The sequence below is a fragment of the Phodopus roborovskii genome, unplaced genomic scaffold, assembly GCF_943737965.1.
Source record: "Phodopus roborovskii unplaced genomic scaffold, PHOROB, whole genome shotgun sequence".
NCBI lineage: Eukaryota > Metazoa > Chordata > Mammalia > Rodentia > Cricetidae > Phodopus > Phodopus roborovskii.
The window spans coordinates 9,225,311-9,239,731 of record NW_026126625.1 but is presented as its reverse complement, the minus strand read 5'-3'; the positions used below and the strand labels follow the sequence as shown (position 1 = coordinate 9,239,731).

The 14,421-nt window shown below is 43.8% G+C and overlaps 1 protein-coding gene across 1 annotated transcript in view; it reads left to right on the top strand.

Moving 5' to 3' along the window:
* Il16 (interleukin 16) overlaps window positions 1-14,421 on the top strand; it is a 96,864-nt gene that overhangs the window by 22,883 nt on the left and 59,560 nt on the right. The window contains exon 2 of the mRNA XM_051206673.1: window positions 1,247-1,659. Coding sequence (XP_051062630.1) covers window positions 1,247-1,659 — 413 coding nt within the window. The remainder of the gene's footprint in view (window positions 1-1,246; window positions 1,660-14,421) is intronic.

Here is a 14,421-nt window from a genome sequence, read left to right as displayed (position 1 = left end):
GGTGCAGTAGTGCCCACCTGTAATCCCAGTGTTGTGAAGACAGACAGGATGTCTGGGGTTCACTGGCCAGGAAGACTAGCCATATAGGTGAGCTCTGGGTTCAGTGAGAGACCCCATCACAAAAAACAGGTGGAGAATGGCAGAGGAAGACACCAGGTGTTGATCTGTGGCACAAGTGCATGCGTGCATGCTTGTGTGTGTGCATGCTTGTGTGTGTGTGTGTGTGTGTGTGTGTGTGTAAGCCAGGTGTTTCAGACAGTATCCTTAGAAGGCATTCTCTTTTGGGGGGTCATGTGAAGATGTTTATGTGATGAAATGTTAGAAGTTCTGTGCATCTCCTGATTCCATCCTGCATCCTACATGTTCACAAACATCAGGATGCATTGCCAAGAGCATCCCACAGTTTGTTGTTCTGGCAACAGGCTTTATTTTGTGGCTTGGACCCAAGTCAGAACATGTTTGGCTACAGCATCGGGCCACTTTGCCACATGTCTCATGGACACTGAATCCATGGGAGGTGCCTCATGGTAAAACAGTGTGGATGACTGACAGAGTAGGCACTCATAGCCGTACGTGTCACATTGGTGAGGGCGTGTTCTTGGGCCTGAAGGAGGGCACACATATTTGTCAAGAGGCAGCTGTGTGCTAAACTTTCTGCACTCACCACAGCCACAGCAAATTAGCCTTTCAAAGACTCCAGTCTTCAGATCTTCACCCGGGATTAGACTACATCAGTGGTCCCTAGGCTGAGTCCTTGGTTCTCAGATTCCTTTGGAGACACTGTAAGAGATACTAAGGAGTACAAGGGGACCGAACAGTGAGCTCCATCCTTCTTGACCTCCTCTTTGCTCCCCTTGCTCTGTTCTACAGACTAGAGCTTCATTTAAAGATTAGCTTCCAATTTTAAAAGCCTTACAAAGCCACGGTCCCTTGGAACAATTTAATTCTAAACCTTTTCCCATGACTGATTCTTAGCTCTTTTGCTAGACTCTTGGATTTAATTTTCTGTTCTCTATTCCTCAATTTCCATGTCTGTAGGATGAATTCTTGGATAAAGATTTTAGGCTTGGTCTCTGTGAGCCTGGGACATGGAGAGGGTGTTAACTTCTTGAGTTATCTAAGTCCATTTGGCCTGCAAACTGGCTGGGTCCAGGGATTTATCTGTCTTGCTTTGTGGGCACCCATAGCTCAGTTCCAGGAGCTGGCTGCATCACACACCACTTCTTCCCATTTCTTTTTCCTTTAGGGACTCATGCAGTGGCTGCTAAATCCAGTTCAGCTGGCACTCACCGGCCAAGGCTCGGAGAACAGGAGAGGAAGAAACGTGGCCTTACTTCCTCTCTAAGGATGGAGCCCCACAGCCACTCCGGAAAGAGCCGGAAATCCACAAAATTTCGCTCCATCTCTCGTTCTCTGATCCTCTGTAATGCCAAGACCAGTGATGACAGCTCTAGCCCTGATGAGAAGTACCAAGACCCTTTTGAGACGTCGTTGTGCCAGGGAAAGGAGAGTTTCCTTCATTCCTCCATGCAGTTGGCAGACACATCGGAGGCTGGGCTCAGCAGCCTTCCAGATCTGGCACTGGCCTCAGAGGCCGCTCAACTCCAAGCAGCTGGGAGTGATCGAGGCAAACACTGCAGGAAGATATTCTTCATGAAGGTATGGTCAAGATCTGCATCTCTGTCAGGGCCCATCATTGCTGTCTGATACCATGAGCTAATCTTTGGGTCCATTTAAGCAAAATCAGAAAAGCAAGTTCTCATTTTGAATAGCAACAAGGGAAAAGTTGAGGCAGGACTGACTAGAGCTCATAGCATCTGGTACAGCCAACACTCTTCTCTGAGATATTCGGTGACAGGGGTGTCAGTTGGAGATAGACTGAGCCTAGATCCCTGGTTAAAAAAAAAATGCCAGCAACACTAGCTCTCATTGCTACACAAGCATCCCTGGACAGAGTATAGACAGGTCAAAATACACCTATCCTTTATACCCAGAAAGGTAGGGACCTGGACACAAGAGAGGCCTTGGGAAAGCATGCCAAGAAGCATGGATGAAAGCTAGCTTCCAGAATGTAACTGCGAGTGTTTTCCAGGTCCCTTCAGTCAATTTGAATGTTAAGTGTTTGGGACTTGAGAATGTTATCTCCCTGTTAGATGGCTGTCTGTCTGTGATAGAGATCATGGGGGTATAGGACATCCAGGGTAAAGATGTGTTGTAATTATTCCCTAAGGGGTACCATGATTTTGTTTTTGTGCCATCTATGGAAGAAGGGACATCTTAGGGTCCAAAGAGTCCTGGACCTGGAGTCATGCTTCCCACACAAGATGGGCAGGATCCAAGAGGTTTTTCCCAGTCTATTGCCAAGATCCTGAGGAGGTCATGTGGTCAAGCAGCAGAAAGAGAAGGCATCCTGCTGCCTTGGTGAGGTCTATACTTTTGTACACATTGATCCTCAGGAGGCAACTCACTTTTGAGTACTTACCTAATGTGTACTGTGAGACCATGCTATGAAGCAGATAGAGGTGATTGTCCTAGTAACATCTAGACACTAAAGTCCTGCCTAGAGTAGGCTGTACCATCACTTTTGGAGTAACTCCCACTGAAGAGCCTTGAACTCATGGAGTAGAAGGCAAAGCCAGCATCTTGATGGGCTTCAGGTAAGCTGTCCAGTCTCTCAGCTTGCCATGAATGAGGAGAGATTTACTCACCTGGGGGTTTCATATATCCCAGGCCTGCTTTGAATTTTCTATGTAACTGAGGAAGAACATGAACTTCTCATTCTCCTGTCACCATCTCTCCAGCGATGAGATTGCAAGTGGTGCTACCACATCTTATTTCTTTAGTGCTGGGGATCAAATCTAGAGTTTATTAATCACAATATGAACTTGTGCAGATGAAAGCTCAGGTAAAAGAGATTCCAAAATCATCTGGGAATCTCACCAACTCCTACTGTGTACTTTATTCATTCACTTTTGTTTACTCACAGGGCATTTTCTGAGCACCTACTATGTGCTGGGCACTGTGGTGATCCAGATCCTTCCCATAAGGAACATGTTTAGAGTGTAAGCTATACTCCAAGAGGAATGTGGGTCTGTAGGAGGAGCTGAGAAATAAGGAGCAGATCTCAAGGGGGTACTGGCTCTCCTTCCCCAAGGCAGTATCTATGGGTGTACCTAGCTAGAGCAGGAATTAAGTGATGGATTGTCCTGGTGTGTCTTGCATCTGGCCAAAAGATGCAGATATCAACAACTTAATGAATGATGTAGCATTTGTAGAGAAGGGTAATGGAAACTCGTTGAGCAGGGCCAGGGGTGTGTGGGGTCATAATGAAGCACAAGGGTGCTGTTTGTGAGACACGTGTTCACAAAGCCTTCTCTGCCAAGCAGGCTCTTGATCAGGATCTCAATAGCTTTGAGGATTCACTCACTGACTATTGCAGCAAGAGCATCCAAGACAGAGGGGTATCATATGCAACAAGGGGAAGAAAAAAATATTCTAGGAGTATTCAGGAGGTTGATTCAAGAGGATGGCTGTAAGTTCAGGGCAAGCCTGGGCTACATAGTAAGTTCAGTTCAGCTTGGGGGTACACAACATTTTGTCTGAAAAGTAAGAAAGAAGGGAAGTGTGTTGTGAGTATCAGAAAGTCTAGAACACGAGGCAGAGAGTAAAGGGGAGAACAAAAGTGTGGGAAGCCAAGGTAGCAGCCAGGGTCCTAGGCAGGGCTGTGGCAAAGTGATGGAGATTTATTGTAAGGATGGGAGGCAGGGAAGGGACATGGTAAGGATGCTTTAATAGGAACACTCAAGGGCTTGTCAAACAGTAATGGGGGCCTTCTCAGGAGGCTACAGTGATAACCCAGGCCAGGAATGATATGGGTTAAACTGAGGTAGTGGTGGCAGGTCCCAGGAAATAGTAAGAGCAGGGACACCTATGGGCCAGGCAAAGCTAGAAGGGCTTGTTGATGGGGGATGCAGGGTGTGAAAACATGAAAAGAGTCACTTCAACTGCACATTTGACCAGAGCCACAGCCCAGAAAGGGGATGTGTTTGAGAGCAAGACAGCATGAGAGTGAGAGCAAGAGGCGGGGCTGGAATAAGATTACGAAAAGCAGATTGGTTCCCTGAACAAGGTACCATTTTCCAGGTAGAGAAAACTGCTTAACAAAGGAGGAGAGGATGTTTGAGAGCTTGGGTCTTGTCCACTAGGCACAGATGGGCATGCCCAAGGCTCCATTGATGTACTTGTCTGGGTGAGGTATCTGTCGAAGGAAGGAAAATGGAAAGAGTCCAAAGATACTAGTAAAAGTACAAACAAAAAACCAAAAAACTTTCTTTCTTATCCTCGCTTATTCTCCTGTGCTGTATTCACCACTCTTATCTCTTCGGCCTTCATCTCCCAAGACCCTAGGAGTGAGGCAGTCATAGCCTCATTCCTCAATAGCATGAGGTGGGAGTGAGTGTGGGCTCACTACTCTAATTGCCTGAGCTGGAATCCAATTTTCCCACATATTATGTGCCTGATCCTGCCCGGGTTGGAATAAAATTTTCCCATATACTTTGTGTCTGTTCCTGGACAATTCCCATTTTTCCTTTGCACCTCGATGTTCTCATCTAAGAAATTGAGAATGCTAGTCAGTAGAACATGCCTAATATGAGTCTTTGAGATGACAAAGCTAGGTGTTTGCATGAGAAAGTTTATCTGTGCTGATACTGTGGACATAGCAACTGCTTGATAGACACCATCACCTCTGTTTTCAAGGGTGAAAGCTTCATTTCTCAGTAATTAATGAATGTATTCACTAACATTTACTGAGTCCATTCCAATGTGCCAGGCAGCATGCAAGAGTTGTGGCTTTGATGGTGCTACAGGGTAATGGGGCAGACCAGACCATTACAGTTCCCACCGTGGTCAGGGTAGAGTGTGGCTATTGCAGAGATTGAATTTGGAGAGGGGTATTATAGCAGGAATGACTATAGAAGCCGGGTGAGTAGGGTAAACATTCAGACCATGAGGAGTATGGGTGTGGCCTAAGCAAAGGCTGGGAAGAGTGTGGCAGGGTACAAGCTAGGGTGACCTGAGAGCTCAGGTCAGGTGTGAGCCAGGTGTGAGCCAAGAGTGGAGAGAGAGGTACTGGCTGGCTGGGGGTTGGAGATAGGGTTCCTTTTAAGTGCACACAGGTGAGTCTTAAAGACCCATGAATGTGCTGCAAGCTAGTAAAGGTTTTTATCAAAGATGTCAGGTCATGGAGGTCAAAGCTCACAGCTGGCCCCAATGGCCTTTTGTGGAGGCCCTTCAGAATAACCCAGGCCACCCACTTCTTCCTTTCAGAAGGGACATTCTGGTCCCTGCCTGGGCTCCCCTCTTCCCTCAACAGAAGCTCCCTGTACTCAGGCATGACTCAGTTGGCCCAGATGGACTTCTCAGCTTCCAGCAGTGCCATGGTTACAGTGATTTCAAAACAACATCTGGAAGAAGCCCTGTGATGTCAGCCCCTGCTCTAGAAATGCCTAACGTGAAACTCAAAGAGAGGAAGTTGCATAAACAGCTAACTTGGAAAAAAAAAAAAACTTAAAAAGAAAGCGTCATTGGAAGGTTGTGTGTGGCACACCCAGGACTGAGCTGATTCCTGCCTATGGATGTACAAAACCAGCGGGAATGACTGGAGTGTAGTAAGTGTGGATGAGCCCCAGGGTACACTTGCTCCAGGGCCAGCTTTCCAGAAAGAACCTTGGTCCATCAGACCTAGAACGTTTACAGGACGAAATGAGTGGGTTTCCCTGACACTTTAGACTAGCTGTCTTTTTTCATGTAACAACTGTTTTCTTTTTTCAATTCAATTTCTTTCTTTCTTCCTTCCTTTCTTCCTCCATCCCTCCCTCTCCCTCTCTCCCTCTGTCTTTCTTCCTTCCCTCCTTCCCTCCCTCCCTCCCTCTCTCCTTCCCTCCTTTCCTTCCTACGTCTTTCTTTGAGTTATGTGGAACAAAGATGCCCTTGAATTTTTTTATCTTCCTGCCTTTTGCCTCTGGGTCATACCCTACCAACCCAAATTAAGCAATGAGGAGGATGGAATCCAGGGTTTCCTCCATACTAGGCAAGCATTCTATCAACTTAGTTGTATTTCTAGCTTCAGAGTATTTTTAAATATGTCATTTGAGCAGAATATCAAGGCTAAGGAAAGAAAGCTAAACCAGACACTGGCAGGTACTCCCTTCTAAGATATTGTCTGGAGTAAAGAAACAAATCTGTGGGCTGGAGCAAAGGCTCAATGATTAAAAGAACTTATACTTCTTCCAGAGAACCCAGGTTCAATTCCCAGCACATACATGGTGGCTCACAACCATTTGCAACTTCAGTTTGAGGGGATTTAACACCCTTTTTAGCTTCCATGGGCACCAGGCCATGTGGTACATAAACATATATACAGGCAAAACACCCATGAGATTAAAAGGTTTAAGGTTTTTTTTTTTTTTTTTTTTTTTTTTTTTTTTGAAACAAATTTGGTTCTACACAGTCAGGGGCCTTGTGTAGAGATGAGAATTGTAAGCATAATGAATCTTGTCCCTTCTTCCAAACTGCTCATGCTATGTTCTTAGACACAGTATTAGACAGGCACTTCCTGGCTACTGACTGCTCAGCTTTCTGTGGTATAACAGAATACCACAGACCAGATAAATTACAAAGAAAAGAAGGTCGTTTGGGATGTTCAAATTCACCTAATGTCAGAACTAAGGAGTGGAGGCAGGAGAATTGTGAGTTGTTGGCGTGTCTTATCCTTATCCCTCCCTTTATCTTTGACTTGTGCCTGTACAATTAAGGTACAGGTTACATAAACAGTACACAATTATTTGCATTTGTCTATAGATAGTGTCATTTCTGGTGTGTTAGTGACTATGTCTACCATCTTGTCATTTGGTTTCTAATTGCCTTGGGTATTTTATATTCTGCTTTCTCTCATCTTTTAGATTGATATATATGTTACAGTTTCATCTGGGTTAACTTGCTAAGTTATGGGTTTTCTCTAATTATTTTTATTTTATCACTAAAATAAATAAAACTACACCCTAAGCATTATAATCATGACTGCACCCAAACAACACTAAGACTGTGGAACTCCCATTCCCATTGACATTGCATTCTCTTTGATGTCATTGCCATGCATTGCATTTCCAAGCATATTGTTATTATTACTCTGTGAGTCCGTGTTCATCTGCATGGATGCTCAAGTTTATCTCTCTACCATCCTTCACTTCTTCCTGCCTTTCTGTGTCTCACTGAAGTCTTTTCTGCCTGAAATAGGCTTCTCTTTAACAGGGACAGGACCTAAGCTGAGAGCACAAACGATATCCACAAGCTAAATGCCTAAAATGTATTCTTCTGTCTTTCCACTTTGACAAATGGGCCTCCATAAGAACCAGCAGACCACTTCCAGTTAAGGGATTGAACTCCTCAGAGTTCTGCTCTGGTGGCTGGGAGGTCCATCTCGACTCTCTGTCTGGCCACCCCCATTGTCCATCATCGTAAGGTGGTCACTTACAGTTCCCTATTCACTGCCCTCCTCCAGCAATCGCTGGCAGTGCTTGAGCCCAGAGGTATGAATATTCATGCTGTGATATGCTCTGGACGGCACACACCTCAGGGGGAGAAGGGATTGGTGAAATTCTATGCCATCATCCACATGTACTCCTCATTTCCTCTCCAGCTGGATCATAGCAGGTCACCGGATTGGCCTGAAAACCTGTCTGCTCACTTGGTATTCTTCAGAGTTGGTCCTCTTCATTTTTAAAGTTCTGTGGGACACAGCCCTTGTTGAGACCGGGAAGTGGTACAAAGTGATTGCCCTATAAATGTTTATGGAGAGAACTATTTATGAATCGACACATTGAGACCACCTTTAAGACAGAGCGTCTATTAGCATAGTCCCTTTCTTGAGCTAACATATAGGGTTATACTAGACATTCTGTCAGCATCCTTTGGCTGGGATCTAGAGTCATTGAAGCTCAGTCCGGGAGGAGGACAGCAGCTAGAAGGCCAGACATGTGTGAGTGTATGTGTGTGGGAGGTTCCTGCCCCCCAAGGATGTGAAACATTTGATCCACAGTGTGGTACATCCTGCTTTTCTTTACAAATTTAAAATACTGGTTAGGCAAAGTCACCACTCATATACTGTGACTCAGTGGTAGTGCAGCCATCTCAACCATCTGCATCTCTGGCATGTGCTGTGGGTGTGGGAGGAGGGGTCAAGGCCTCTCTGGGCAGACCAGTTCTTTCACTACTCTGCCTCTGAGCAGCCCAGTCTGTGGCTTGAGGCCTAGGCTTTCTTGGCTAGTATGAAACCCTATATACCCTGGCTGCTTGTCACTTCCTGCCACAGAAGAAACACTTGTGGGTACTGAGAGCAGTCACTGTGAGGGAAGCTTGGGCTTCCAGGACTCCCATGGAGCTGCCGGGTCCCCAGAGTCTATGGGAGGACATGGAGGGAGGCAAGGGTGGTCCATGTGCAGGAAGTGGGGAGGGACAGCCCACAGGTATGATTCATGCCCACTTGCTGATGCTCACCCAAATTCCATGTGATTTCTAGTTGTTTCCAATGCTAGAAGACATTTGGAAATATCCCCTCAGAAGTTGGCTTCATTAGCTGGCATTTTGTATCTCACTGGTTTTGGCAAGACACCATTTGGCTAGTAAAGAGTTTGCCTGGGTAGAAGGAGAATAAAGGAACCTGAGACAAATCAGTGAAGCATCTACCTTTCCAGCCACCTTTCTGGTGTTCATCATCATCCTTTGCATGTAGGTTACAGCCCATCTAGGCTTCTTCCCACCCCTGCACATGGTCCACTCATCACCTCCTTCAAGAGTTTGACTCTACTGCCACCTCTGCCTGCAATACTCATGAACCTAAGCCTGTCACCCTTGAAGGCCCAGTGTGTTAGCCAGTTTTTCAGGACTATAGTAAAATACCCAAGAGAATGAACTCAAAGGGCAAAAGGCTTCTTTGGGTCCATGAATCCATAGGTCTCAGTTCACAGTTGTTTCATTTGCTTTTGGACTCATGGTGGGATTAGAGCATCATGGTGGCAGAAGCTTGGGGTAGAAGAGCATGCTCACCAATTAGCAGATGAAACAAGGAGCCAGAGCAAGAGTGAGAGCCAGAGTCGGGGGTTAGGATCTTGCTTTGGCAACAAAGTCCCTCCTTGTAAGCTCATCGAGATGCAAATAGGCAAGTGAGCTCACCCCTTGGTGAACTGGGGACCAGTGGGAGAATTGGAAGAGCAATACTGCTGCAACATGGCCAGGAAATCTTCCCTCCCCCTCCTTCTCCTCCCTATCCCCTCCCCTCCCCCTCCCTTCCCCTCTCCTCCCTCTCCCTCCCCCTTCCTTCCCCTCCCCTCCCCTTCCCCTCCCCCCTAGTTTCTATTATTCCAGTTGAAACAGCAACCAATACAAAATATTTACATGCATCCATCAAAGACTATGTTCTAGGTGCCAGGTGCAGGCAGGAGGAAGTCGATTTGTGCTTCTACTATGAGCTTAGGAGAAAGTTGCAGGAATATTTAAGGCCTCATGAGGTTCCATGGCTTACCTGAATATATCTTTTTTTTTTTTTTAAGTTTAGATTTTAAAACTTTTTATTAAATCTTGAGCATAGATAAATATATATATAAAATGTATTCATACTCTAAAAAAGTGTTCTGATTGCCTTTATACAAAGCATCAGCATTAAGAAATAAACCTGAGCTGGGTGTTGGTGGCATACACTTTTAATCCTAGCACTTGGGGGAGGCAGAGGCAGGCAGATGTCTGTGGGTTTGAAGCCAGCCTGGTCTATAGAGCTAGTTTCAGTACAATCTCCAAAATAATACAGAGAAACCCTGTCACTAAAAAACAAAAAACAAAAAACAAAAAAGAAAGAAAGAAAAGGAAAGGAAATAAACCTGGCAACTAACTGAGGTCCTGTGAGTGTCCCCATCCAATGCTACCCACTCTGCCTCTCATGGGTGACAGGTGACACTACCCTTTGTTTTGAGTGAATTATTTCCCTACTCATCTGTATCCTTTGCCCTATCTATTTACTTGAATTTACCAGCTCTTCTTATTGTTGCTTAATGTTTGCTTGATATTTTTGCCCTTTTAGTTCTGACCTATGTCATAATGTTTCATGTGAGTTTCTTATAAATAATTACGTCCTTTATTTTTCAATCCTGACAATTAAACCCAGGATTATCTTATTCTGCAAAAGTACTCTACTTCAAAGCTACCCTGTTGAGAGTAGGTTTTCCGTCAGCCTGGTCACACTGCTGCACCAGCCCCAAATAACACACAGAGACTCTGTATTTGATATTATGCTGTTGGCCTGTTACTTGTTTTTTTTTTTTTTTTTTTTTTTTGGACCGGCTAGCTCTGTCTTAATTATTAATCCATTTATATTAATCTAAGTACTTCCATGTGGTCTTATCTTACTGGAGAGTGGGGGCCGGTGGTTCTGTTCTCTCCAGTCTCTCCATGCTGATTCCTCCCTACTACTTCCTTGAATCCTCCTTGTCTCCTAGTCCCACCTATCTTGTTCCTATTGGCCAACAGTGCTTTATTCATTAACCAGTATGAGAAACATATTTATAGGATGACATCTCCCATCATCTCCTCTTTTCTGTCTAAATAAAAAGAAGGGTTTTAACCTTAGCATAGCAAAATATATCACACAACAGTTATCAAATAAGAATCACAGTTTACAATATTTAGTCCATTAACATTTAGTAAGACTTAAAATATTTTATCATTTATCCTGTCTTTGTGAGTCTAAAGTCTTATATGTAACTTATCTTTAATCCTAACAAAGAAAAACTATAACCATAACTATTTGTCTTTAATTCCTTTAAAGACCACAGAAAGATAATATATAGACCCACCTATCTTGCTTTCCTATTGGCCAACAGTGCTTTATTCATTGCCCATCACTACCCCTCAGCTCTCTTTGCAGTTTTTATTTTGGAACAGGGCTTCCCTAAGTTTCCCAGGCTGGCCTTGAACTCACTTTGTATCACACCCAGGCTTTGAACTTGCAATCCTTCTGCCTCATCCTCTAGAGTGGTTGGGATAAGCAGGCCTACCTGTCAGTTCCAGCTTAATTTTAAAAATCTATATCCACTCATCCACTCTAATAATCTCTGTGTTTATACCACTGACATTTAAGGTGATAATTTATATATGAGAACATAAGTAGGTTTACCTTTTTTTTTTTCTGTTCCTCCTCTTGTCTTCTTTTGCTTGTCTGTGCATTGTTGCACACTGTTTTAGAGTTCCCTTTGCCTTATTTGGTGCTTTGATTTTATTTTATAGTTGTCACAGTGGTTGCTATATGTATGGCCCTTTACACCGCACAGGACTTGTCAAATTACCTCTTAGAACTGACTTTTATCACTTTGATTACAACCTTACTTACACTTATACCTGTCTTAGTTAGGTGTCTATTGCTGAGATAAGCACCATGAGCACAAGCAACTTACAGCAGAAAGAGCTTATTTCATGGCTTTCAGTCATGAAGGGAAGTCAGGGCAGGAACTCAAGGCAGGAACCTGGAGGTAGGAACTGAGGCAGAGACCATGGAAGAATGCTGGTGGCCAACTTACTCTTCCTGGCTTGCTCAGTTAGCTTTTTCATACACCCAGGACCATCTTTCCAGGGATAGCATGACCCACCGTGGGATGAGCCTTCCACATCAATCATTACTCAAGAAAATGGCTCACAGATTTGCTGAAAGTTGATGAAGGCAATTCCGTAACTGAGTTTTCTTCTTGGATGGCTCTGGCTTGTGTCAAGTTGACAAGAACTAGCCGCCATAGGTTCCTTGACTCTCCTAACTTTTATATCATCTTCCCAATAATTTCCTTTATGGCGTGAGCACCACATCAGAAGATATGACATTTTCTTTAAGCATAAACATAACTAAACTCACACGGGAGAGAAGAGAATCTATTCTGTTTGCTGCAGTTTTCACCACCCCTCCATTCTTACTTCCTTTGTGAAGCTTCCGGCCCTTTTGTCATTTTCTTTCTATTTGGGGAGATTTCTTTAGATGACCTTTAATTTTAAACTGACCTGAAATACATTCTTTTTATTTTCATCCATCTAAGAACTTTTTTTTATCCATTTGTACTTAAAGTGTGATAGGAGTTTGCTTGTTTGATTGAGGCAGGTGTTCTTAATATATAAGCTTCTAACTCAGGGTCCTCTTCCTGCCTCAGCCTCTTAAGTGCTGGGTTTATCTGGGAGGGCGGCTTTCACAGATATCAGATTTCTGGCTGACACTTTCTGTGCTTAGAGTCTGGAGTATCTGTCCTTCTGCCTTCTGTGTGTTCAGATGATATGTGTCTGTATAGATGTTGTATCATTGACCTCTATGGATTTTAAAGCATTTTCCTCTGCCTCTGAATTTAGAAGTTTGACTATGAGGTACCTTAATGTTAATTCTTTGGACAGTTAATTTGTTCAGTTCTTGCATCTCTTGCGGCTGCTTTTTGAAAACATCTATTTCTTTGGTGTTGCAGTTCAAAGAAGAAGCCTGTCTCCTATTATTTGCCACTTTAACAACGTGACTATGTCTAAGTTTGTTTGTTTCTGGGGAATTTGTAAAGATTGAAGAAGCAGCTGCTTTATAGTCCTTGTCAGATAACTCCAACACCTGACTCATCAAAGGATTCATTCACTGTCTTCTTCCTTAAAATATGTGCTTTTGGTTCTAGATACTATAAATTTGACCTTCTGGCGCACTTTGGACACTTTGGTTATTTTGTTAGAGATGCTGCTCTTCTGTGTGGCACTCTGGCTATGTGCAACACCTAGTTCTGGTCAGCTCTGGTGGATGTCTGTTGTAATGACACTGTAGATTTGTTGTGCTTCTGTTCTGCTCTGTTTCATTCATCCTTCTCGAACTACCAGACTGCTCCCTCAGTCCCTGAAGGAATGGAATGCATGCTGGGACAGAATAACCTCCCTTGGGTCTGGTGGGTGACCATTTGCTGCCCAGGACTGGGGACAGGAGAAGTTGTAGGACCTAGGTTTTTTCCACCATGCTTTCAGGGGGCAGGAAAAACTAGTCCTCAGTAGCTTGGTGGTTGCCTACCTGCTGTGTCACAGAGATAGGGGATGGTGGTGGTGGAGATGGATTTGTTGTCCTCAAAGTAGCATGTTAGACAAACCTGTGAAACCTGGGTCAATGTTCCATGCCAGGTACCCACAGTTTTCCCTTCCTCCTGCTGTTTAGCAGCTAGAGAGAACTTGGTTTCTTGACTGCTCTCTTACTTTGCCTGTTAGCAACTGTGGTTTGCAGGGCTCACAAGCCACTCAGATAGGGTAGTACTCCTTCAAATCCTTGAACCTGACTCCTGGGATGTCTATGCAAACTAGGCGGTAGGCATTAGAATCAGAATGTCTTCCTCTGAACTAGAAAATGCCAAGTTAGCTTCTGAAATGATTGGACCAACCTGCTCTTCCATTATCAGTTGTAAATTTATTGCTTATTCTGTATCCTCCTCGGCTCTTAGCAAGTCTTTGTAGCTACAGAAAAAATTTACTCTAAAGTTTACATGGAAATGCTAAGGTTTAAAAGATAGGAGTTACTCTACTCAGTTCCAAGACTCATTCATCACTACAGGATGAATCCGCACTGTGGTGTAAGAGGAAAGACAGACACAGAGAAGAAAGAGCCTATAAAGAATCTTCTTCGTAAGCATGCCTAGCTGACTTAGGACAAATGCCCAAACACCATGTGGGAAAGTACAGAGCAGCTTAGATCAAGTCCCATCTAGCACAAAACAGCAAACCTGAAGTGAGCTTACACATAGACTGTAAAGCGATAAACATCAGAAAGACTAGAAGAGATGGCCTCTAAGGCTACAGAGAAACAAATCCTGTCTCAAAAAGACAGAAAAGGAAAAAAACAAAACAAAACAAAAAACCAAAAACCAAAAACAACTAGGAGAGACACTAGAGGCAAGAATGAGGGGGAAGGGACATAGGCTGTTGAGGGATCTGTATGGTGGTGACCATGCTCATGACCTAACCATGACACTGTGCTGTCATCTTGCAGATGTTAATGATGGAGGGGAGGGAGATGGAGAATGGTGTGAAAGGGCACACATCTCTCTGCATTGTTTTCTTACAACTTTATGTAAATATGCAGAAACAAAATGTGAGTCAAGAGAACCAGTTGAAAATTGCATCCCATATGCCAGAAAGCAGCAGTTTGGGAAAAGCATTATTTAGAAGATAGCATTTATGATTATATTAGAAAATATTTAGGAAACAATTTAATGAGAGATATATTACAAGTTCTTATTGAAAAACAATTACAAAACTTTACTGAATGGCATTAAATAAGTCCTGTGAGTAGTGGAGATGTTTGCGCATCATGCTCATGAAAATGAA